At 35.9% G+C, this 26,819-nt stretch overlaps 1 protein-coding gene across 5 annotated transcripts in view; it reads left to right on the top strand.

Moving 5' to 3' along the window:
* The window catches only part of ANKRD17 (ankyrin repeat domain 17), a 187,773-nt gene that overhangs the window by 27,546 nt on the left and 133,408 nt on the right, over positions 1 to 26,819 (top strand). Inside the window, exon 1 of one of the 5 annotated variants that reach the window (XM_004038802.4) lies at positions 11,930 to 12,261. The exons of the other annotated variants lie outside the window; for them this stretch is intronic. Coding sequence (XP_004038850.1) covers positions 12,208 to 12,261 — 54 coding nt within the window. The 5' untranslated portion in view covers positions 11,930 to 12,207. Of the gene's footprint in view, positions 1 to 11,929; positions 12,262 to 26,819 lie in introns of those variants that run through there. 5 annotated transcript variants of the gene reach the window in all.

The raw sequence follows: 26,819 nt of genomic DNA, 5'->3' as shown, positions 1-26,819 counted from the left end.
CTCAAAGGAGATGGGAATGGGATATTCTAGCCAGACCTAGGTATATTGGCCACTCCTGTGGTGACTGGGAAGGCTCACCTCTACCCAAAGCACATGAATACATTCCCCATAAAAAAGAGGGATGATGTTATTAGCAAAAGGGGTCAGGGAGAAAACATGTTGAACAGTAAAATTACAGTTCACAGTCCACTACAGGTACCATCAGAGGACCAAGAAATTTTGAAGAAGATAGAAAGTTCATGGAATCGGATTGACAGCAAAATCCCAGAGGAAACTGGAACCCAAGATAACAGAGGTAAGCTCAGGTTTTCCCAGGGAAACCTTGGAATGGCTCCAAACTTGGAGTCAACAAACACAAATCAGTAGTAGTGGGCAGTTGGGTAATACTCAAGAATTTTCTTAAGACTTCTTTTCCACAGTGCTAGGTCAGTTGGGCTTCCCTCCTACCCTTTCTCCAGCCTAAACAACTATGATGCCCACTCTTAGGCCTGAAGTTTCAGAATTGTTCTCTTAAGAAAGTAGGTCAGCAGTTTAGTATGGGCATCTACTTAGGTGTTAGAACCTGAGAGAGAAGTGGAGGCACTGTGCTACCCCAGGAGAAAAACAGTTTTGTCTGTTCCCAGCCAACTTGACTTCCTATCCAGGTACCTTTTTGGGGTACCTGCGTATACACGTGCCCTACCTGCTTAAATTGTACTGTTCTTCCATTTAAAGGAGAAGCCACTTAGGAAAACAAACCCAAATAACCTCAGGGAAAGCTCTTACACTCTATATACTCTAAAGTAATCTTTCATTTGCAAATATAAACAGACAGGGATAATCAGACAATTGAGGAGAATCAAGAGGATGAAAGAAGATTAAAATGAATAAAAGAACAACCAACCTCAGCTATAATTCAGAAGAATACTTCAAAGAAAAGTGTAATTAGTATTTTATTTAAAATTTAAGAATACGTAATGTTTAATCATAGTTGCATTTAAAAGGGGGCATAGAACTAGAAAAGGTTTTGAAAATTATAAAAATTTTAATTGAAGAGATAAAATTTTAGCATGAATCAAGATTCAATTGTTGATTTTGGAATTAAGAGGAGGAACTGTCTGCATATGTAAATCAAAAGAGAAAGTAATCTGGAAAAACTTGAGGGAAAATTAAAGAAGCATGGAAAATATATCACAGTTTTTCACATCCATAAGTATGAGTTCTAAAAGCAAGAGATTTAGGAACCATGGGAAGGAGAGAATAATGAAAGAAATAATTGAAGAAAATTTCCTGAGCTGTAGAAACGTAATGAATTTTCAGATTGAAAGAGCCCATCTAGTAACCAAAATGAATGGAAAAAGATCCACAATTTTAGAACTCTTAAGGACAAGAAGATCCCAAAATTATTGCCAGAGAGAGGGAAAAAATACAGAAAATCAAATAACTAAGTTCTTAGCAGCCGTGTTGAATGCTTGAAGGCAGTGGAACAGTGACTTCACTGTTTGAGAGACAGTAGATTTTGACCTATGTTTTCTCTACCCAGCCCCTCTATTTTATCATGTGAGGACAATTGCATTTTCTATACTGGGAAAAAACGATGTACTTTGTATGAACATATTTGAGATACAGTAGCACAGAGAAAAAAATAATCCCAAGATAGAGGATATGGTGGTAGTGGGGGGATGGGAGGGTGAGTGGGAAGAAATAGCTGCTGTGGCAATCTTAGGCCTTCAAAAAGAACTGAAGAAAGCTAGAAGGAAATTCAAGTTCTATTAGTCTGGAATACATGAACATTTCTTCAAGTAGTAATGTCTAAACAACATAAAATTAAATTTCCTTTAGTGACTAGTATTTATATAATCACATTGTAAGTACACTTTATTGATTTTCTGTTTTAGGATCAACCTAGAAAATGTATAAAATGGGCTTAATTATAGTTATGGAGTAGAATGCCTTATAAACCTTTATAATATCTATAAATTTAGGAGATGGAGGGCAACAAACGAAGGGGTCAGTGCTCGTTTTTTCAGTGGACAGTCAGTAGATAAAACAAGCATATAAAATTTGGTGAATCAAGATATGAAAGCAAAATGGCATTAAAGTTAAACTGGTAACTGTGCTAGTAGTCTATTAATGATGTAACATGTATTTTGCCGTTTTGATGCAGGAGGGTAACAAGACTTATGGTTCATCTTGTGCCTTTGTAGCCTTTGAATTTCTTAAAAACCCTAAGTGGATGCATCACATTTATAATGTTAAAAAGATTGCAAGGCTGGGCACAGAGGCTCATGCTTATAATCCCAGCACTTTGGGGGGCCAAGGCGGGTGGATCACTTGAGGTTAGGAGTTTGAGACCAGCCTGGCCAACATGGTGAAATCCTGTCTCTACTAAAAATACAAAAATTAGCTGGGCGTGGTAGCTGCGCCTGTAATCCCAGCTACTTGGGAGGCCGAGGCAGGAGAATTGCTTGAACCTGGGAGGCGGAGGTTTCAGGGAGTTGAGATCATATCACTGCACTGTAGCCTGGGCAACAGAGTGAGGCTCTGTCTCAAAAAATAAAAAGGGGAGGTATTGCAGACATGTGGTGGCCTCTACCTAGTTGTTTAATACTGCTTTATGAAGTAAATATGTTCTCGGGCCAAGTGATTTTTGGAAATTGTCTGAGGTACAAATAGAAGACACAGGGATTAATTCTAGGAAATTAGAAAGTTGTGTAGAATACAAATGTGACTCTTTTTATGTAAGATGCCTAATTCTTTCTTGACTGGCTTACATGCTCGATTTTGAGTGTTAATTTCTGATCCCTTTCCATGAAATTTGACAGGAAATTCTTTTTAAAAAACAAATGTTTATTGTGAAAAATTCGGAAGTACAAAAAATTGTAAAATTCTGAGGCCTACTTCCTTCCAGTGCCTCTAAATAAGATGACATTTTATCTGATGGACTAAGGACCAAGTATAGAAACTAGTTTGTCCTTAAGGTGGAAGTCATGTGATCAAGGAGAGCTACAACTACTGGAGGCAAGGTATGTCTCCTGGAAGAGCTAGAAGAAGGAAGGTGGAAATAGAAATTGCCTTTTTCTCCCCCTTCCTTCTAAAGACGTGGCTGATCTTATATACTTAGCCCTCTCATCTTTGCTGAGGACCCATTGTGTGTCCCACGGCCTACAAATCAGGGTTCTCATGATCCCCTTCTTGAGTTTGATTAATTTACTGAGCAGCTCACAGAACTCAGGGAAACACTTAGGTTTAATACATTTTATTGTAAAAGATATTACAAAGGATACAGCTGAAGAGATGCATAGGGTAAGGTATGGGACAAGGGACATGGAAATTCTGCCCTCTCTGGGCGTGCCACTCTCCAGTAACTTCCACTGTGTTCTGTTCTCCAAAAGCCCTTCACGCCCTGTCGTTATAGGCGTTTATGGAGACTTTATTACATAGGCATGATTGAGTAAACTATCAGCCGTTGGGGATCGATTTCACTTTTATTCTCCCCTTTTTGGAGGATGGGAGTTGGGGCTGAAAATCCCAACCATTTAATCTTCCCCTGGTCTTTCTGCTAAAACCAACCCTTATTCTGAAGCTACCTAGGGCCTGTCAGTCTTCAGTCAAATCTTAGCATATAGGAAGCCACATAACCACTTTGCAGATTCTAAGGATTATAGGAGTGTATGCCAGGAAACTGGTCTAAGACCAGAGACCAAATGTATATTTCATGATATCACAGGCAGTCTTTTGGTACTTTAAATAATTGCTTGCAAGAGTTACATCTTTAAATAATTGCTTGCAGGCAAACCATTCAAGGTTTGTTATGAATAGATTAGGCTGGAAATAGCAGAGCGCAGAGTGGTAACAGATATCTTGAGACCAGACTGATTGGAGCTTGTCAGGGACCCCAGACCATTAAGGAACCAGAGGAGAGCCAGTGATAGCAATGAGATTCCATGGTTACTTGGGTAGTTTTTACTTCCTGATTATTTTCCATGCCCTTGATGCTATCTTGAGTTACTTGGAACTGTTTCTTCATTCCCCCAGAGTGGTAGAAACCGGTGACTCAAGAAAATTGTCTTTAGATTTAAGCTTTTTCTTGTAATTTAAATTTTTATCCCCAGGTCCCCTAGACCTCCATTTTGTGTTTGTGTGTGTGTGGTGTGTATTTCTTTCTGTTGGTAGATATTTGCTTTCGATTGGAGGACAAATGTGTTGCTGACGAGGTTGAAAGTGCTGTATCATCAATAGATTTAACCTATTTAAAATAAAAAACATTGAAATAAGTAATTTCTGTTATGGATGCACTTGTTTTTATTTTTATTTGAAAATGTACAATTCAGACAAATGGGAGGGTTGATTGTAAACAATAAATATTTTATCAGTTTTGTGTACATAGAACCTATTGTGAAATGCTGAAAAAAGAATGAATTCATGGTGTGACCCACCATGGGTAGAGACAACAAATGCAAGTGTCCAACAGACACAACTATTACTGGGGATGTGAAAAGAGGCAGCATTGCTTTGTTTCTTACTTTGTTTAGTACATTACTTACGTTGGGACAAGACTATGCTTGTATTTCATTCTGTACATAGGACACATCTGGATGAAGCGTTTTGTATCTAAATATAATTCTCTTCTGTACTTTTCTAGGTTGAATTTCAGATTTCATTTATTAGTTGGATTAGAGAAGAATGGGAAGGGGACCAATTAGAGAAAAAAATCATTGAAGTTTTTAGTATTAAACATTGTCAAGAATCAGGATTGTGTTCCAGATTATAGCCTCTTGGAGGTGGACTAATTTTATTTGCCATTCTGTCTCCAGTGTATATAGTATAAACCCTGCCACCTAGTAAGTACTCAGTAAATGTTTGTATAAATGAATGATCAAAATGCTAATGATGATCTTACAAAACAATTGTACTGGGGCTTTTTATAGTATGAGCCTTGAGAAAAATGTTTAAGCAAAAAAAAATCTTTAATTATTTGAATATTACAAAGTAGTACATACCCTCCCTACCATTCCTTATATTTAGAATATACTACTGGATACTATGTTGCATTATTTTATTTATAATGTTACAATTTTATGTATCTTTAACTTAGTCCTTTCTTACATATATCCTTTAGATATTCTTCCACATTTCTCGAAGCATGTTCAACTGTCTTATTTTGGCAGTTCTGGTGAAGGCTTAATCATTCTTATTTTTAAATGTAATCATCAAAATTAGACCTGGAATCTATGCCAAGAAACTGAGATAGAAACTGTTTAGTGCTTTTTGTGTTCATAAAAATTGTTTATGTGTGGCCCTGTATTCTTGTACATTAGATTTTTTTAATATGATGGATTACTTTAGAATTTCATGCTTTAAAAAGAGTAATTTGAACATAAATGTAGAAGGCAAAGAAATAAATGTATCCAGCAGTATTTTATTTAGTGAGAATATACCCAAATATTTCCCAAACAATTCTGGGTCTTTAAAATACTAAATTCTGGCAGAGGCATCTTTTCACAACTTACTACCAGGTTAAAAAACCCATTAAATATTGGGGGGAATTTGTATTTTATCAGAAGGAGATTTTTTTTTAAAGGGTAGATCATTGGACTCCCCATTCTTCTCTCTTCTCCACCTGTATATCAGCTGTATATATATATAGACTCTGCATTGTGGTTGGGTTTTTTTTTTTTAAATAATCAGTTGAAGTTCTTAATTTGTTGGAGAATTTATGTGTTTTTTTTGATAAGGATTTTTTTAATTTTTTTTGAAGTTAGATGAGAGGAGGTGTAACTTTGATTTGTGATTCTTGAAAAGTAGAAATGATGAACTAAGAATAAATCTGGATACATGATTTAAAACTAATATTGATTTCAGATCTGGATTTTTAGTAGACTTGTGTCAGTAACACTTTATATTTGTAGGGAAGCAGGCAGTCTCACTCACTGTCAGTATAAATTAGTTCAACTTTTTTAGAAGGCAGTTAATTGGGTAACATCTAAATTTTATTTTATTATACTTTAAGTTCTAGGGTACATGTGCACAATGTGCAGGTTTGTTACATATGTATACATGTGCCATGTTGGTGTGCTGCACCCATTAACTCGTCATTTACATTAGGTATATCTCCTAATGCTTTCCCTCCTCCCTCCCCCTACCCCACAACAGGCCCCGGTGTGTGATGTTCCCCTTCCTGTGTCCAAGTGTTCTCATTGTTCAGTTCCCACCTGTGAGTGAGAACATGCAGTGTTCGGTTTTTTGTTCTTGCGGTAGTTTGCTGAGAATGATGGTTTCCAGCTTCATGCATGTCCCTACAAAGGACATGAACTCATCCTTTTTTATGGCTGCATAGTATTCCATGGTGTATACGTGCCACATTTTCTTAATCCAGTCTATCATTGTTGGACATTTGGGTTGGTTCCAAGTCTTTGCTGTTGTGAATAGTGCTGCAGTAAATGTACGTGTGCATGTGCCTTTATAGCAGCATGATTTATAATCCTTTGGGTATGAACGTTAGAAAAAAGATAAATGCCTTCTGGACTGGTTAAATACATTATGCAGTTCTGCAATGAAAATTTGAGCAGCTGTCAAAAATCAAAGATAAATATTTATGTACTAATCTGAAACAATTATGGAGTATTAAATATTAAAATGGGGATACAGAAAGTATGCATAATAGTATCCATCTGTATAAAAAATAATGTTACCCTAAGATGTGCTTGAAATATGTAGGTTATTTCTGGAAGGATACAATAACTGGTTGTGTCTCTTAGGATGGCTTGGTAAGAGGTAGGTTTGCTTTTCTCTTAAACCGTGAATGCTTTCCATGTACATGTATTACTTTTACATAAAAATCATAGTTAATAAAGAAGAAAATAAACTATAGTGGTAATAAAAAGAATATTACTTTTTATTCTTTATTTTGTGCTACATTAGACATATATCTAGATTCCTCAGTCATTTTATAGCATGAGTAGTTTAGGAGAAATGAAAGGTAAAATCATGAGAATGTGTTGTTTTAATAATGTATGGACTTTCAGAAATCTTACCAAATCGTATTAGCCTTTTAATTTAAATTCTGTTTTAATATCTTTCACTTATACTTGGTTTAGGCTCTTTCACACTTGGGTTTCATACTTATGCTTTACTACAATTTATACAGTAGAAAAGAGAAAAAGAGAGATACTATAAAGTAATGATTAAATTTAATAATTTTAAGAGGTAGAATTGTTTTAGTTTTTTTTCTAGTAGTTTATGTGAGTGGGCAAAATCATTAAATTTTTCCTACCACCAGTTGTCAGTCCTTGTTTTGTTTGAATATGTAGATTTTGAAGCCTCACCATTCCCTAAGTTAAAAAATTGATAGGAATGAAACTCCTTTACAAGGAGTTTTCTATTAAAGTTTTACCTGAAGGGAACAAACAACAAAGTGTTAAGTCGTGCAAAACAGAGTTGCTGGCTTGTCAGCACATTTCTACATTTTTTTTGTTTTGATTTTCTTTTTCCTTCTTCAAGGAAACCAATGCTGGTCCTAAATAAAATTGTCAATTTTGGAAGATTCTTTCATTCAATCTAGGTATTTCTGAGCTTTTTTGTCCTTTACCTTCTTTTTATGAGAGGTTTCACTCTTCATTTTGGATATTTGAACCTCATTTTCAGTCAATATTTTCTTTTATTATTTTAAATTATTTTTATATGTTTACATTTGTTTGCATAGCTTAATATGTTAATTGCTATTTACACTTTAATACTTCTGTTGGCAAAATAATGAAAAGTCTTGTGCCATTGAAATCCATTTTAGATAAATGGGAAGACAATTTTCTTGCCTATAAAATTAGGTTGAGGCTGGGTGTGGTGGCTCACACCTGTAATCCCAGCACTTTGGGAGGCCGAGGCAGGCGGTCACTTGAGGTCAGGAGTTCGAGAGCAACCTGGTCAACATGATGAAACCCCGTCTCTACTAAAAATGCAAAAATGAGCCAGGCGTGGTGGTGGGTGCCTGTAATCCCAGCTACTCGGGAGGCTGAGGCAGGAGAATCACTTGAACCCGGGAGGCGGAGGTTGCAGTGAGCTGAAACTGCGCCACTGCACTCCAACCTGGAGTGCAAAGCAAGACTCCGTCTCAAAAATAAAATTAGGTTGAACTGGAAGGTGGCTTGTTTTTAGGATGACAGGTTTTAGACAAATATGTATAAATTTCTCTTTATATCCTTTTGCCCATGGTATCCTGCAGTGACATAGGTAATCATATTGATGAAAAGGACTGGAAAACAGAATTAAAGGGGATACATTATTTTGCTATGTAACAAATAATTACAGAAAATCTGAAATTTAGGTTCTGTTTATATTCAATACTTCTAATATCTTATTTCAGTGATCCAGTGACCTAAAGATAGAGTAAAAGAACAAATGCTTTTGTTAGAAATTGTGGCACATGCCTGTAGTCCCAGCTACTGGGGAGGCTGAGGCAGGAGAATCACTTGAGCCCAGGAGGTGGAGGTTGCAAGTTAGCCGAGATTGCGCCACTGCATTCCAGCCTGGGCGACAGAGCGAGACTCCACCTCAAAAAAGAAAAAGAAAGAATAAAGAAATTACTACTATTGGGCCAGGTGCGGTGGCTCACGCCTGTAATCCCAGCACTTTGGGAGTCTGAGGCGGGTGAATTACGAGGTCAGGAATTCAAGACCAGCCTGGTCAACATGGTGAAACCCCGTCTCTACTAAAAATACAAGAAATTAGTTGGGCGTGGTGGCAGGCGCCTGTAATCCCAGCTGCTCTGGTGGCTGAGGCAGGAGAATTGCTTGAATCCAGAGGCGGAGGTTGCAGTGAGCCGGGATCGCACCACTGCACTCCACCCCAGGCGACAGTGCGAGACTCCGTCTCAAAAAAAAAAAAAAAACAAAAACAGAAAAAAAGAAATTATTACTATTAGTAGCAATAATTTAGAAGGTATTAGGATACTGTAGTGGATATCAGACAATTCTCTTATTCGTGAATTTGTTCATTTAATCAAAAAATGCTGGCGAGCGCGGTGGCTCACGCCTGTAATCCCAGCACTTTGGGTGGCTGAGGCAGGCAGACCACTAGGTGAGGAGATGGAGACCATCCTGGCTAACACGGTGAAACCCCGTTTCTACTAAAAATACTAAAAGTTAGCTGGGCGTGGTGGCACGCGCCTGTAGTCCCAGCTACTCGGGATGCTGAGGCAGGAGAATTGCTTGAACCTGGGAGACGGAGGTTGCTGTGAGCCGAGATTGTGCCACTGCACTCCAACCTGGGCAACAGAGCGAGACCCCGCCTCAAAAAAAAAAAAAAGCTTAAGAGCCTGCTCTATGCCAGAGTGCTGGCTCTAGGTATGCATTGGTGAATAAAGTGTTGCCTAATTTCTTTTTTCTTTTTTTTTTTTGAGACAGAGTCTTGCCCTGTTGCCCAAGCTGGAGTGCAGTGGCGTGATCTCGGCTCACTGCAACCTCCGCCTCCCGGGTTCAAGCGATTCTCCTGCCTCAGCCTCCCAAGTAGCTGGGATTACAGGCGCCCACCACTACAGCCAACTTATTGTTTTTGTATTTTTAGTAGAGACAGGGTTTCACCATGTTAGTCAGACTGGTCTCGAACTCCTGACCTCAGGTGATCTGCCCGCCTGGGCCTCCCAGAGTGCTAGGATTACAGGACAGGCATGAACCACCGCGCCTGGCCAAAGTATTGCCTGCTTTCAACAGTGTTGCCTGCTTTTTTCTAGTCTTTAAGGGAGACAGATAATAAATGATAGCCATAATTCTGTGAGAGCCATAATCACATATGTATTGTTAAAAACAACAGTAAATGTCAGAAAACAGAAGCACCCCATAATCCTAGAATGGAAGAGAAGAGGAGAGTGAAAGGTTTTATTAACTTGAGTCTTAGGGGCCCCCATTTCTTGTCAGATAAAGGATTTGGAAGGCCTATTCTTGGCTTATGGAAAAGGAGAGTGTTCCAGCATACGTTCCTTGAACTCAAACCTATCATTGCTTGATAACATTAGAGGAAAATTTGAGAAAGGGAAACTTTGTTGACGACTTGTCTTAAGTCTAAAGATGGAGCAGTTTATTTGAAGCATAGAAAGAATTGACCTGGGAGGCAGGAAATAACAAAAGCCAGTTTGTAGTTTCTGTTTAAGCCAGGTCTCAACAATGTAAATTACTTTGAACAGCCTTTAAATGCCAGGCATACCCATACCTAAATGTAAACACTAGGTATGGTATGAGGTAAAACATAGTGTCATTTGTTTGCCATTAATTCCACATAGCCTTTGCAATCAGTTCTGGATTTGCATCTGGATTTGACTCTGCATATAACTGTGTGCCCTGTCTGATACTTGGTTCCCTTATCCGTAAAATGAGATTATCACAGGGAAGAAGTATAGTTGATGATTCTGGATATGGACTCCAGTCTGGTGCAAACTGCCTGAATTCAGATCTCAACTCTTCAACTTAATTAGCTTAGCTTGAAATAATTGGGCAAGTTGCTTAACCTCTTTTTGTCCCATTTCCACATACGTAAAATGGGGATAATAATAATATGTTTTAGGATTACTGTGAAAATTAAATGAGTTAATATATAAAAAGCATTTAAAATGGCATATAGTAAGCAAAATATAGTTTAAAAATATGACATAGCTGGGTTGTTATGAGGATAAATAATATGTTTATTTTTTTAAAAAAAGAAATCATATATTGCTTGACACACTATGGGTATTTCTTAAATACCAGAAACCGTGTGGTAGGTACTTTATATCATTTAATCTTCATATAAACTGTTAAGAAACCATAATCTGTCTAGTTGACTGCACCTAGAGCAGTTTCTGATATTTCAAGTTGAATGAATATTATCCCATTTCATGGTTAAGAAATTGAGGCCCAAGAGTACTCCAGAATCTCCACTAAAACATAACATCACTTTGAGGAGATAGTACCAGCAATGTCACGCACATCATCACATCACTTTTCTCAGTTTAGAGCATAAAACATTGTTCCTTTTTGTTTTTGGAGACAGTCTCGCTCTGTTGCCCAGGCTAGGGTGCCAGTGGCACAACTGCAACATCCACCTCCCGGGTTCACGTGATTCTCATGTAGCCACCTGAGTAGCTGGGATTACAGGCATGCACTACCACGCCCAGCTAATTTTTGTATTTTTAGTAGAGGCGGGGTTTCACCATGTTGGCCAGGCTGGTCTTGATCGAACTCCTGGCCTCAAATGATCTGCTCGCCTCAGCCTCCCCGAGTGCTGGGATTACAGGTGTGAGCCACTGCGCCCGGCCCATTGTTCCTTTTTCAGTGCATTTTTTCATTTTCAAGGTTGTATAAGGAAGAAATTTGACAATCTAACAAGTTTTACTAAATGGAAGATCAATTACAGGAATGAATATAATATATATTGGCTCCACTGTCACTCATTCACTTTGTTTGCTGTTTGATGATCCAGATTTGGTGTCTCTAAATTTCATTTATCTAGGATATTTTAGTCTCTTAGAGTATTTATTGTAAGAGAAAAAGCAGGCCATTTCTTTGGTTAGTAAATGAAGTTAAAGGCACTACTAGAAAATGCATATATCAAATATTATAGCTTGCTTCAGTAACTGTAAATTAGTTGAATGTTAACCTGGTTCTCATAGGTATTTACAAACAGATTAGTTTATAAAAACCAATTTACTATTAAAAAAATCTACATTAGGATAATTATTTTTGAAACCCTGAAGTCAACTGTAATATGTATGTTATATAATACATTTGCCTGATGTAGCAAATTTCTAACTTGGCATTATCATGCCTCCTTCTTTGCGTCTTTAATACAGCCATTAATCTCACTACAAGGCTACTAAGGATAAATTGCTGCGTAACCCACTTCAACCTCTTTTGTTCAACCAGGAAGCCAGACGTGTTAAATAGCTTTTTTAAAAATATGTTATTTCTTTTTTGAAATTTTAGGATTTTAAAAATTGAAGTGGTAAAATAAGAGACTTTATTTTGTCTGTTAAAATTACTTGACAGAAGTTTGCTTTGGAATAGAGCTTCTGTATCTTTAAAAAATACACAGTGAGTCACCCCCTGCTCTTTTGGTAGATGCCTGGCTAGTGAACAGCTAAGCTGCTTTAGGCATGTAATAGAACATTCCATTTCCTGTTCCCTTGCTGACACAGAGGAGTGTTCCTGCTGGCAATGATCTAATCATAGTGCAGTAAGAAACATGGCAGTTTGATAAAACATGGTGGAGACAGCGGCTGAAATGGAAGCATATGTTCTAGAAGACATTCTTGAGGTAGGGCTAGGTTTGTAAGTGAAATGAAAGTTGAAATCTGAACAAAGAAATCTTATCTGCCGGAATTATTTTACAGATGAATAGATTAGAGGAGAGAGCGAAGAGAAGCAGAGCATAAAAGCAAGACACGGTCAGACCTATTCCGTGTGAGAATGTTTCAGACTGGTTCACATGATTACTATAGACGTCTATAATTATTTTGTTTAAACTTCATGTTTCATAAATTGTAGATATATGTTTGTTAGGGAAAAAGGGGAGACTCAGACTTAATAAAAAGCCTTGTGTTGGTGGTGACCTTTAGATTAACTCATTAGAAGGTGGGGTCTGCAAAGCAGCTTTGAGTAAGGTTTAGTATCATATGTCTTAGAATTCATTTACATATCTAAGCCTAAAGCTTTGCTGCAGTTAACTATTAAAAACAGTTGGTTATTTTATCTTTAAACTAAGCATGTTTATATCAATCTGATTGCTTAATTTAGCTGGTATACTCTGGTCCTAGATTTTTCATGTGACTTTGATTATTATAAAACAAATTATTAAATTAAAAATATTAAAACCCTGAAATTTAGGGCACTGATGCTAGAGAGCCATCAATAAAAAATTACTATAATTTGAATCATGAACATTTTAAATTATATTTTCTCTTTTCTGGTTGTAAAAATTTTATAAGATCCTATTTGAGTATAAATCAGTCCAAGGAAATACAGGTCAAAGTGAAACTATAATTGCTTTTGGCATTGAATGTAGTATACTATCAGAAATTTGTATTTATAGGTATAGGTATTTAAATCTCATATTCTTATCTGTGGGATTGTGTAGGGTTTTTCTTTTTTTTCCTCATTAAATAAAACCTGGGTAATTCAGATAAAGAGGCTTTATGGTGGTGAGTGGTATTCCTAATACTTAGACTGTTGAGATAATTTATTAACTATTTCACATCTTCAGGAAGATTATTTTACTGTGGGGAGAGGGCTTGGGAGAAGAAGCTGCAAAGGGAAGCTAGGCGGGGTTAGCAGGAGAAAAAAGCCTATGCGCATTATAAAGTGCTGCATGATCAATGAGTATTTTCTGGAGTCCCTCAGTGTGTGCTTGGAGCTGACATTGCAGCAAGTCTCATGGTTGTTCTGCAGAATGAAAACTGATTCCATTGTATTACCTACCTCCTTGCAGACACCTGCCAATGTGCTCTTTTCCCCTTTCCTAAAAGCTGTTGTCTAAGTTGAATTGTGGTTAATTTTTATTCTTTTCTCTTTTATTTTTTACTTTGTTTATATTAGTGAGTTTCCTTAAAAATGTGTGGTAAAATTATCTACTTAGAAATAGTAGTATAAACTTTCATCAAAGGAGTTTAGTAATTACAAGTGGCCACATGACTTTTTAGTGGTTCAGTTTAAATAAGCCTAATTAGATTACAGAGTTCTAGTGTTACATTTTAATTTGCTTTTAAAATTTTTTGGTTTGGATTTTAAAGAAGTGTGCTTTGGAGATTTTGATAAATCTATTTGACAATTTTTCTTAGCCATTTAAAACTTCAGCATATAACAGATTTTAGAAGTCTTATTTATGTTCTGAGGAAATCCTACTTGAGCACTGTTTTGTGCTTTATGCATAGATTTTTTTAATGCTACCTGAACAACTGGCTTTTTATTATCTCTATTAATTGTTTAATACCATGTTAAGATTTCATGTTACCTTATTTATTCATTCAATGTTGCTAGTTATTAAAACAACCTCTGCAATTTTAGTTTTCCTAATTTTCAATTTATCTTAATTTAGTTTCTATGTACCTGTTGCATCCTATCATACTAAATAAGTAGTTTTTTCTCTTTATTTAAAATATTATCTGACTTAAATATTTGTCAATCTTGGTAACATTTTCTAAGTAGTAATAAAAGAGCCTTATCCAAAGTTATAAGTACTCATAATGATACAGTGCTAAAAATACAGAGTGCAAAGAATAAATTTGCTAACTTTGCAGATAAATGTACCATTTTCTAAAGCACCTCATATTGCAAGTAAACAGATATTTTATTACATAATGAGCTTTCCAGAAAAATATTTTCCCTAGCCCTCCACCCCCCACAGGGATAACTCCTTGAATAAATGTCCAGTAATGGATAATGAAGTTCATCTGTATACCACAGTGACAGTTTTATTATTGTACTTAATATTGAGCTACTTGAAGTTCATTACCATAATTTCCACCTTTGTGATTTTATTTATTGAACATACAGAATTTTATGTAGATTGTGCTTATTTACATTGAATAAATATTAGACTCTTTTTTTCCTGTCTTTGTAACTTGATCTTTTGAATCATAAACTTTTTAAAGGTACTCTTATTGAATATTAGTTAAAAAAAGTCAATATCATTAGTGAACATAACACAAATGATTTCTCATAATACTATGGTTTACCTTTTAAACTGTGATTACTGATTATATATGCCCACATATATTTAAGTTGACTATTTAGACCTTTAAAATCTTAAGTAAAATACTCTCTAAAATGTATAATAAAATTAGAAAAGGTGGATTTCAACTTACATCATTGCTTTTCAACAGTCCAAGGTAAGGGATTAAATAGAATGTCTTGGCTGTTTCATTTATTCAAATAATCCAGGCAGTAATTTTCTTCTCCAAACCAAAGGCATCAAAGTATTTCCGTTCCTTCTGCCTACCTTCTGTAAAAGGAACGAATACTCAGGAAAGTAGCCATATACAGATGGCAGAAAAAGGGCTGACAGCTCATATAAATACCTCTTTTCTTGTTCTGTTTATGTTTTCCTGAGACATGATTATAATTTTAGAATTTTGATGACTTTCCTGTAAAATTATGTGTAACAATAGATTGTACTACTTAGAATGATCAATAAGAGGAAAAATGTCTTCCAATTTTATACCCCAAATTTACATGGCCAAGGGCTGTGTATATAAACCTGTGATTTATATGTTGGCTTTTTTATATGAAAACATGAAACAACTGAGAGATCATTTCAGAAACTTGGTTACTGTATATTTAGTGTTATTATTTATAATTGAGCCAGTTTTAGGAGTCTTAGTAATAAGAAATCTTCACAGATATTTCCATTCTTTAATTTTGATTAAGTTCAGATTACTTTGTTCTGGGTATAGTATTTGATATATTTTTGCTTTAAGAAAGTAGGAATTTTTATGAAAATAAAAATGTTTATATTGTTAAGTGTAATAATAACTCTCATACCCGTTCTTATTCTTTTGTCATCTAAAGCCAGGATGTCCAGCTTCATCTGTACTTGATGTTATAGGTTGTGGTATATAAAATAAAAGTGCCAACTCTCTATGGTTCTGTCTGTGGACAGTGGGTTGAGGATTTGACTGAACCCTTTAGGTTGGAACTGAATTAAGGTTCAGATTTAAGCAAAGTAAGTAGGTTTATTATGGAACCTTTTCTTGCTCTGTATTTATCTTAGCTGTTTTTGTTTTTTAAATAAAATTGAAAGAGTCTCAAGGAAGGCATCATTTCCTTTTGATTGCCAAGATTGTGGACTAATGGTAAATAGTGAATTCTAGGTCAAACAAGGGAAATCCACTTGCTATTTACCATAAAAATTATTTTTGGTAATGATATCAAATCTCCATGTGGTAGACTTTTTTGACAGATACATGTTATATTTCTTTTTATTCTGTAAAACACATTGTCATATGTAATGCACATCATTTCTATACTATACCAGTAAGTCTTTCATAGATTTCTAAAGTAACCATGGTGACATTTTTCACTAGGAAAAGTTGTAGTAACTCTTAGAACCTAAATTGGTCTAGTGACTGAAAAGTTTAGATAAATATGTAAATCATTAAGAGTTGATAAAAATATTTTCCATTCATCAAGAAGTTTTGGAATCAAGTTGAGAAATGTTGGACACATATGGGTTTGGTTTGTTTGTTTGAGACGGAATCTTGCTGTGTTGCCAGGCTGGAGTGCAGTGGCTCTATCTCGGCTCACTGCAACCTCCGCCTCCTGGGTTCAAGTGATTCTCCTGCCTCAGCCTCCCAAGTAGCTGGGATTACAGGTGCATGCCACCACACCCAGCTAATTTTTGTATTGTTAGTAGAGACGGGGTTTCACTATGTTGGCCAGGATGGTCTCAATCTCTTGACCTCGTGATCCGTATGCCTCAGCCTCTCAAAGTGTGGGATTACAGGCGTGAGCCACTGCATTTATTGAGTACCTTCAGTGTGAGGCACTTGAAATTCAATGAGGTTAGTCCAGCTAATTTTGTCTCACAGAGGTAGAAGTGCAGAAGTAGAAGAAGATGAAGAAGAAATGTCTGCCATTGTTATCTTTTTTTTGAGACAGAGTCTCACTCTGTCACCCAGGCTAGAGTGCAGTGGCATGACCTTGGCTCACTGCAACCTCCCCCTCAGGGGTTGAAGCGATTCTCTTGTCTCAGCCTCTGGAGTAGCTGGGATTACAGGCATGCGCCACCATGCCTGGCAATTTTTTGTGTTTTTAGTAGAGATAGGGTTTCTCCATGTTGGCCAGGCTGGTCACTAACTCCTGATCTCAGGTGATCCGCCTGCCTCGGCCTCCCAAAGTGCTCAGTAATGGCTTGAGCCACTGCAGCTGGCCTCTGCCATTGGTATCTTAAACAGTCTTGAATTTAGGATGCATAGATACATTTTTTAATACTAGTATTTTACTTCATTGATTCCATTCGAATAGTTTGAAACTCATGTTTTCAGCAGTGGACTTAAAAAGCAGATATCCCTTATGCATTCTGAATTTTCCAGTAAGCAGATATTTTTCTTTATCTGGACACCTTTAGGTTGTCACTTTTATGCAAATCTTTTTGTTATATGTATTTATGAATGTGGTGCTGACAAGAACATCCACTGGTTCTCATTTTTACCTATAAACCAGCATATGCGTGTGTATACACATACCTACAATACATATGTTCACATTTATACTTACATATACTCCACACACACACAAACATACACACACATACTCATACACTCATGTTCTGCGATAGGTGGAATATTTCTTATCTAAAATGTTTGGGACCAAAAGTGTTTGGATTTTGGATTTTTTCAGGTTTTGGAACATTTGCGTATACGTAAAGATAACTTGAGGATGGGACCCACATGAGATTTACTTATGTTTTATATATACCTTATACACATAGTCCGAATGTAGTTTTATGCAATTTTTTTTAGTAGTTTCGTGCATGAAAACAAAGTTTTGACTGATCTGTCACACGAGGTCAAATGCAGAAGTTTTCACTTGTGGCATTATGTCAGTGCTCAAAAAATTGCTGATCTTTGGCTAGGTGCAGTGAGTGTCTTGTGCCTGTAATCACAGCAATTTGGGAGGCTGAAGCAAGAGGATCGCTTGAGCCCAGGAGTTCAAGACCAGCCTAAGCAACATAGTGAGACCCTATGTCTACAAAAAAGTAAAAATTAAAAAAAAAAAAAGTTTTGGATTTTGGAGCATTTCAGATTTTGAATTTTCAGATTAGGGATGATCAACCTGTATGTTTTGCAGTGAGGATACTCTTATTTGAAAGTCCAATTTTTCATGTAAGGGTGGGGTTGATGTTATAACATTGCTTTCATATGCCAATTTTGGGAGAATTAATGGGGAAGTAGTATAAGATACACTTAATGTTAGTTAATCCCTGTAAAGAAGAATGATATTTTAGTGGAATATGGAGGCTCCAAATAGCTTGTGGAAAGGTAGTATAACTAGAAGTATGTGAATCAATGTATTACTCTTATATGAAAGTAAAGGCACGGTTGTCCAATGAACCACTAGTTTCCCACTGATCCATCATAGTCTGGTAATTAGTGCATGTTATGGAGCATTAATTAGAAAAGGTCTACATCATATATTATCCATTTATAGAGGCAACAACATTGGCCCTTTACTGGTTCTGAATTGTGAGAGGCCTTTGTTTTGATACTTGATAACAGCTCATTCTGATGTGAAGTCACTTGATCACTACAAAGTTGGTGAGCTGCACAGTCTTGTTAACCATTGGTTTGGTTTAGTATATATCTTCCAAATTTGCCAAACCAATGGCTTTTCACAAGGTGTTCAAAATTGTTAAATGCCTATGAGGTGATAACTTTCATGTGTGGTTGGATTAATACTGGCCATTAATAATTTAGTCTTGGATGGAATCAGACCTCTAACTAGTTGGATATGTGTTGTAAGTAGGATAGCACATAGTTTTATGGTGGCAACAGTAATTGGCACATTAGCTACCCTTTATTGAGTATTTAAATTATATATAGAGAGGGAGTGTGCCAGGTACTACACAAGCATTGTTTTATTTAATCCTCTGAATGATTCTGTGAGGAGGTAGGTACCCACTTCATAAGCAGCTTATAAGGAATAAATGAAGTAATCTGCATAAACATTTAGCCCAGCATTTAGTTACATAGTTAACCCTTAACTGTTAACCCTTTTTTAACCCTCATCTTCTATCCTTATGCTGTCACCACCCCCACCCCCCCCCCCCCCCATTTGACAGGAAAATTTGAGCGTCAGGGATTATTAGAGCAATAGTTTTAAATTCTTTTGGTCTTAGGTCTCTTTTTCACTATTAAAAATTATTGAGAACTCAAAAGTTTTTTGTTTCTGAGAGTTATATCTATCACTATTTACTATATTAGAAATTATAGTTTAAAGAAAATTAAAATTAAAGTTGAAAGAAAAATTTAAAAACATTTACATATTTATTCCTTTTAAAAATGATAAACCATTGCATGTTAACATGCTTTTATAAAAATAATTATTTTCCAAAAGAAAAAACTTGTGAGAGTTGCATTGTTTTACATTTTTATAAATATCTTTAACATCTGACTTAATGGAAGATAACTAGACTCTCATATCTTCTTTATTAATTTAATTTAACTTTTATTTTAGAGTTGAGGTCTCATTACGTTGCCCAGGCTGGAGTGCAGTGGCTGTTCACAGGTACAATCATAATGCACTTTAGCCTTGAACTCCTGGGCTGAGCAGTCATTCTGCCTCAGCCTCCTGAGTAGCTGAGACTACAGGTGCCAGCCACCATGCCCATCATATCTGCTGTCATATTCATTCTATTGTGATACATTATTTGGTCGAAGTCTCTAAAGAAATTTAGTGTCACATTGATAGGAGGATAAAAAAACAAAAAGTATTTTCATAGCCCTTTCAGATAATTGTGGATAATCTTCTTTAAAACCATTCCTAAACTCCACAAGTGGTAGTTTCTTAAGGGTTAGTTGCAGTGTGGAATCTGAAACAATTACCGGTGAACTTTCTGAATTTTGTTAGATTAAAACTCACTGGCTTATTGTGCACTTTGAATTTATCAAAACCGTGTATGATTTTTATAATATTGGTCATAGTAAAATACTGGTTTCTTTTATTCTACAATATTTTTAAAAATCACATTTTCAGCCAGGCGCAATGGCCCACACCTATAATCCCAGCACTTTGGGAGGCTGAGATGGGTGGATCACAAGGTCAAGAGATCAAAACCATCCTGGCCAACATAGTGAAACCCTGTCTCTACTAAAAATACAAAAATTAGTTGGGTGTAGTGGCATGCGCCTGTAGTCCCAGCTACTCGGCAGGCTGAGGCAGGAGAATCACTTGAACCCGCGAGGCGGAGGTTGCAGTGAGCCGAGATAGCACCACTGAACTCAAGCCTGGCGACAGAGCAAGACTCCATCTCAAAAAAAAAAAAAAAAAAGAAATCACATTTTCTAACAGCATCAGTGTTCTCAGAAAAGTCAAAAACTGGGAAGCTGTCACGTGTGAGATATAAGATCTCCAAAATTCGAATTTTGCTTGAAAGTTTGAATTTTATTATTGATGACAAATAATTTGAATTGTTTTTCTTGAAATGACAAGATCATATCATTCGTTCTTGAGAAAATGTCTGCCAAATTAGTGAATAATTATAGTATGTCTTAAGAAAAGATGGTGTTCTATGAAAAAAAGTTGGCTACCATTTGCAGTTTGCACAAGTGTTTTTCTTGAGACAGCTACCGTACTTTGGGTATGTAATAGAAGTGCTTTCTGTTTTGTCACACAGAATATTAAAGTAATATATTCAAGACTGAAAACATTTCTTTCTTTTTCTTTTCTTTCTTTTTTTTTTTTTTTTTTTTTAATAGAGACGAAGTCTCACTCTGTTGGCCAGGTGGGTCTTGAACTCCTGGCTTCAAGCAGTCCTGTTTTAGGAGTCTCAGCCTCCTAAAGCGCTAGCATTACAGGCGTGAGCGACTGCACCTGGCCTAAGATTGAAAATGTTTAAGAATGATATTTTCTACTGCTTCATGAAGGAAACTGGGTTTTTCTTTTTCTCTCTTTTTTTTTAATACAAAATTGTGAGTGCATGCAGAGAAGAATATGATAACTACTAACTAGTACAGATTGGTATCATGGCCTTGATCGATGTTAAGAAACTAGCAGGTTTACCCACCATTGCTTTTGTGTCATCAGTGCAAGTGTCAACACAGTGCAACAGGCAAATAACCGTCTTAGTTGTTTAAAAATAATTTTGACCTCACAGACCCTCTAAGAGTCTTGGAGATTCTCATAGATCCCATGGACCACACTTGCACAACTGCTATTTTACAGTATATTTCCCAGTTTACAAGTTTACACTCATTAAGGGAGTAAAAGTAAGATTTAGACAAGTCTGCTTGATTCAAATGTATTCTTTACTATTTTATAAAATTTATTAATTAATCACATAGTACCAACTTCTCCAGTCTCTTTGACACACCCTGTAGGTCACTCTATCCTTTAACTACAATATAGCAATTTTAAAGAGCCGGAGAAAAACCTTGTGTGGAAATCTGTGTGGGAATTTGAATATTGCTTTAAAATTATCAGTCCAAGATTAGTTATTCAGAATTTCAGAAAGTCAGGAGTTTGAGGATTCCTGAAGGAAGTAGTGAGTGCAAAGAGAAGCTATTAATAGAAATAAGTAGAAAAATATTTTGCTTGTGGAGTAATATTAAGTGTTAAGTGAAACAGATATATGAAATATTTGTCAAATTTGAATATTTTTTTTGAAGGCTATAAAGTGTCTTTCCTATCCTTCCCTTCTTTCACAGGTATCACTTTGGTTTTCATCTGGTCAAGAGAAGTTCTTTCTCTTATTTTATATATAGTCTATGAAAATGAAAAATAAAACTCAGATAATGTAGATCTTCCTTTATTTAAAAACTAAGGTTTTTCAAATTTCTTCATATAGAGGTAAAATTGAGTCATTTAAGATTTACTTCTCACCTTCTTTTGTTTATATAAATATCAATGTTTATATATACCATATTTTTACAACAATTTATTTTTGTTATTAGCTTTGGAACAAATAATGTTTTCAATGGGAAAGAGAAAGGTCAGTAGCATCTGTACATCTCTGTCTTTCTCATTCTCAAATTCCATATCTTCCCACCACCATAAAATTTTGAGGAACTGTTTGAGGTGAGAAATACAGTGTTAGGTTCAGTGTTAAAAGTGTTTTTGGTGTTCTGTGCTGTCTGGATTCTTTGCTGTCCTGAGCTTTTGTCATTTAACCTCTTTCTCTCGATTTTGGTAATACTGCCTACTTAATCATGATTTCTTTTTCTTGCTGCAGGTTGTCCAGATATTTATCCTGAACTCAGTGTTTGAATATTGCTGCCAGCCTAACTCTTTGATTTCACACAGACCTTCTCACTTCTTGACCTTATTCATCTAACTAGTGTTTATCCTTACCTGGTTCTAACCTTGAATCTGTCCTGTTGCCACTTGCCTAGTCCTTGTCATATGTTCAGCATTTGTAATTTATGCACTGTCATCATAAGACCAACATATATTTGTGTGACATGCTTAAGTTTGAGAAACTAAACCTCAATTTGGCTTTGAATTATATATTATTTGACTTGATTCTATCCACTCAGCTTCTAAATTCTTATATTTCTTTTTTTTTTTTTTTCCCTGAAACGGAGTCTTGCTTTGTCTCCCAAGCTGGAGTGCAGTGGTGCGATCTTGGCTCACTGCAACCTCCGCCTCCCAGGTTCAAGCAATTCTCCTGTCTCCGCTTCCCGAGTAGCTGGAATTACAGGCACACACCACCACTCTGCGCTAATTTTTTTTTTTTTTTTTGTATTTTTTTAGTAGAGACGGGGTTTCACAATGTTGGCCAGGCTGGTCTCGAACTCCTGACCTTAGGTGATCCCCGTGCCTCGGCCTCCCAAAGTGCCGGTATTACAGGCATGAGCCACTGTGCTGGCCTAAATTCTTATATTTCACAAAGAAATAACTAGTTAAGATTTTCCAAAAACATGTGCTGGGTTTAAATGTTCACACATATCAGAAAGTTTTCGTTTTTAAGATTTTGTATCACATCTGCACAAGTACTTTTTTTTTTTTTAATATCTTTCTCAGTTTCTCTGTTCTATTATTTTTTAGTTTTCTCCATGAAATAAAGTCAAGGGAGATAGCTCTAGATAGAAATATGCTCTCTTCTGAAAACTTTCATTAGGCAACCAGAATGTTAAGATTAAGCCCTACATATATCATTTAAAAAATAATCTTGGCAGGTGGATCGTTTCGTAAATGTTTTATGAATTATGGAAGAATATATCTTTTATAAAGTGTTAGGTAAATGGAAATGCTGAATTATGTTGACAGTGATTTAAGTATTTCTAGACATTTAATGGGTTTCCTTTTTCATTGTCTTGAGCTTTTAGTGTTATATCTGATTTTCTGTGAATAGCTTTGTTGTTGGTATCTTCAATGACTCAACATTGTACTTAGAACATAGTAAATGCTGGTTTTTCATTTTGAGTTATTCTTGTACAGTGAAAGAATCGCCACCCTCTTTCCCTCTGCCCAACCCACACCTTGGGAGTGTGTTTAGACTCTCCTTGGCTTTGGTTAGGTGTATATATTGTATAAAGAAGAACTAAAAGTAATTCATATTAACTCAAATCAACCCAGGTGATCAGTAGGTTGGGATTTTAAGGATGATAAGCTTTGTACATCATTTGAAATACTATACGTTTTTCTTTATTCCTGTGTTTTTTAATCTCTAAAATTTAGTTGTACCATATAGTTTCTCTTAAGACCCCTTCTGCTTATGAAAGTTTACAGTTAGATTTTTTTTTTTTGAGACAGAGTTTTGCTCTTGTTGCCTAGGTTGGAGTACAATGGCACCATCTCGGCTCACTGCAACCTCTGCCTCCCGGGTTCAAGTGATTCTCCTGCCTCAGCCTCCCAAGTAGCTGGGATTACAGGCACCTGCCACCACGCCCAGCTAATTTTTGTATTTTTAGTAGAGATGTGGTTTCACCATGTTGGCCAGACTAGTCTCGAACTCCTGACCTCAGGTGATCCACCTGCCTCGGCCTCCCAAAGTGCTGAGATTACAGGCATGAGCTACCACACCCAGCCTACAATTAGATTTCTTAAGGTAGTGGCTCCAATAACTACTAAACAAAAAGTTTGAGATGATAGTGTGTATCTCCTATATATGTCAAAGCCTTTGTAACCTGTTTTACTATGTTATTTTACATTTAAGAATCAAACTAAAGCTCAGTTTGGCTTTGAACTATATATTATATGACTTCATTCTGTCCACTCAACTTTATCTTTACAACACTTAATCTCAACCGTTTGCCTTTACATTGTATCCTAATACCCTGTTATTGCCCATGTTGTCTACCTGCTACCCTCTTTATCTTCATTATTCAGAGCTCCACCTAGATCCTACCTCTTCTCTAGGGTTTTCCCACCCTAGTCTTCTTTTCACATTCTTTAGCTCCTACTATTTTCTGCTCTGTAAAAGTAATGTGAGACCATATACATTTAAAATATTTTATGGTCTGTATTATGTGCTTGACTATATGGTTAATTTTTAGCGACCCTGACTCTTTAAGTTAAAAAAAAGTCATCTATGTATTTAGGTAAAAGACACTTCATCCCCCAAAATGATTTGAAGTAGTTTAGAGTATATACTCTAAAAAAATAAAAATACAAAGGTAAAATTAGTAAATTAAGACCAAACGAAAATGGATTATACAGAAAAATGTTTGTAATATACAGTTATTAAACTTAGATTCAGTTAACTAGCAACCAGAGCCAAATTTGGAAACTTGATGAATTTTGAGATTTGCATAGTCCATAGCTTCATAGGTATACTAGATGATTTGGAGGACTCATATTTTCTGAAATTGAGATCTGAGAAAAAATTTCTTTTGGGCCCTCATAATGGAGATACTCCAGGTAGTAGATAACTTTTTCAGCATTTCTAAAATATACCCTCCACATTGTTTATACAGAGTATAAACTAAAGATTTGCTAATAAAATGCAATTTGGTTGAAAACAATAATGTAGTGTAAGTACTAGGTTTTCTGATGGTCTTGTTTGTTTCAACAATAAAATTTAGAACATCTAGGGCAAAGGTTCCAAACTTGTGGCTTCTTGGCCATATCAGACTTAGAGCTGTGTTTTGTGTAGTTCATATAACATTGGCCCACACAGTGAGCATGACACATATACACACACACTCATTTATTTATATTTTCTTTAATTTCTCTCAGCACTGTTGTATAGTTTTCACTGTTCAGGTCTTACAGATGTTTCATGAAATTTGTTCCTAAGTGTTTTAGGTTTTTGATATTATTGTAACTGCTAATTCTTTTTATTTTGCAATTGTTTGTTGTTCATATGTAGGAATACAGTGGATATTTGTGGGCTTAGTTAAATTCACTTAGTTCTACTAGGGTTTTTTTTATTTGTTTGTTTTTTTGGTAGATCTTAGGATTTTCTATCTACTTGGATCATATGTACAAATAAAGTCAGTTTCTACCTTCATCTCCCATGGTTATGCCTTTTAATTCTCTTATTTTCAATATTCTACTTTATTGCCTTAAGTAGGGCCTCCATAAAATGTTAAATAGAACTGGTGACTATGGGCTTCTTTGCCTTGTTTCTGATCTTAGGGAGATAAGTATTCAGTCTTTCACCATTAAGTATTCTGTTACCTGTAGTTTTTTCTTGATTCCTTTATCTGGTTGAGGATGTTCCCTTTTATTCCTAGTTTGCCAAGGATTTTTATCATCAAAGGGTATTGAATTTTGTCAGGTGCTTTAATCTGCATCTTTTTAGGTGATCCTGTGATTTTCCACTGTTCTGTTATTGTATGAATTATATTAATTGACTTTTGCATTTTAAACCAACTTTGTATTCTTGGGATAAACTCCACTTGGTCACAATGTGTGACTCCTTTTGTATATGGCAGCATTTGACTTACTAATATCTTGTTAAGGATTTTAAGGCATAGTGGTCTTTATTTTTCTTGTAATATATTTGATCTTTTTTGCGTAAGGGAAATGCAAGCCTCATAAAAAAAATTGGGAGTATATCCTTCTTTTCTGTTTTCCGAAAGTTTGGGTCGATTGCATTGACCAGTGAAGCTATCTGCACCTAGGGTTTTGTTTTTGGGAATGTTTTCAATTAAACATTGAATTTCTTTAGTAGATATAGGGCTGTTTAGATTTTTTTCTGTCAGATTTGATAAATTGTGATTTGCAAGGACTTTGTCAATTTCAGTCTGTGGTGTTGAATTGACAGAGTTGTTCGTAATAGTCCTATACTGTTTAAATAATGACAGGATTTGTGATAGTGTTTCCTCTTTCACTGGCAATTCACATTTTCTCTTTTCAATAAATTTTCAGTTGATTTTCATTTTGTGTCACTGATTATTTTCTATTTTGTTTTTCTTTGTTTTGTTTTGTTTTGTTTTGTTTTTGACCCAGAGTCTCGTTCTGTCACCCAGACTGGAGTGCAGTGGCACGATCTTGGCTCACTACAACCTCCACCTTCTGGGTTCAAATAATTCTCCTGCCTCAGCCTCCTGAGTAGCTGGGATTATAGGCACGCACCACCATGCCCAGCTAATTTTTGTATTTTTTAGTAGAGGGGGGTTTCGCCATGTTGACCATGCTGGTCTCGAACTCCTGACCTTAGGTGATCTGCCCACCCCTGGAAGTGCTGGGATTGCAGGCATGAGCCACCGCGCCCAGCCTATTTTGTTCATTTTTTGTTTAATTGATTTCTGCTCTTATTTTTTTCCCTTTTTTGAATTCAGTTTGTCCCTCTTTCTAGTTTTATGTGGAAGCTTAGGTTATTATTTGTAATCTTTCTTCTTTTCTACTACTAATATTAAACACTATAAATTTCCCTCTATGCACTGCATTAGCTGTATACTACAAATGTTGATATCTTGTATTTTTATTAGCATTTAGTTCTAAATGTTTTCTAATTTCCCCTGGATTTCTTTGACTCATTCTGCCTGTCTTAACTGGGGTTTCCTTGGAGGATTGATCTCTAATGCCTAAGGCTGTTAGTCACTCTATTCTCTCCTGTGCTTGTGTTGTATTATGGTACTATTTATATAACATTTTTGGGAGAACTGAGAAAGTAGTCACTCAAATTATTTTTGGCCATCCATGGTTCATATAAGGAACCCTTTTGGGGAAAGGCTATGTGGGTTATTTAAAAGTTGGTTATTTCATTTCTAA

The sequence above is a fragment of the Gorilla gorilla genome, chromosome 3 (assembly GCF_029281585.2).
Source record: "Gorilla gorilla gorilla isolate KB3781 chromosome 3, NHGRI_mGorGor1-v2.1_pri, whole genome shotgun sequence".
NCBI lineage: Eukaryota > Metazoa > Chordata > Mammalia > Primates > Hominidae > Gorilla > Gorilla gorilla.
The sequence above is the reverse complement of the archived record's forward strand: the minus strand, read 5'-3'. Positions and strand labels throughout refer to the sequence as shown.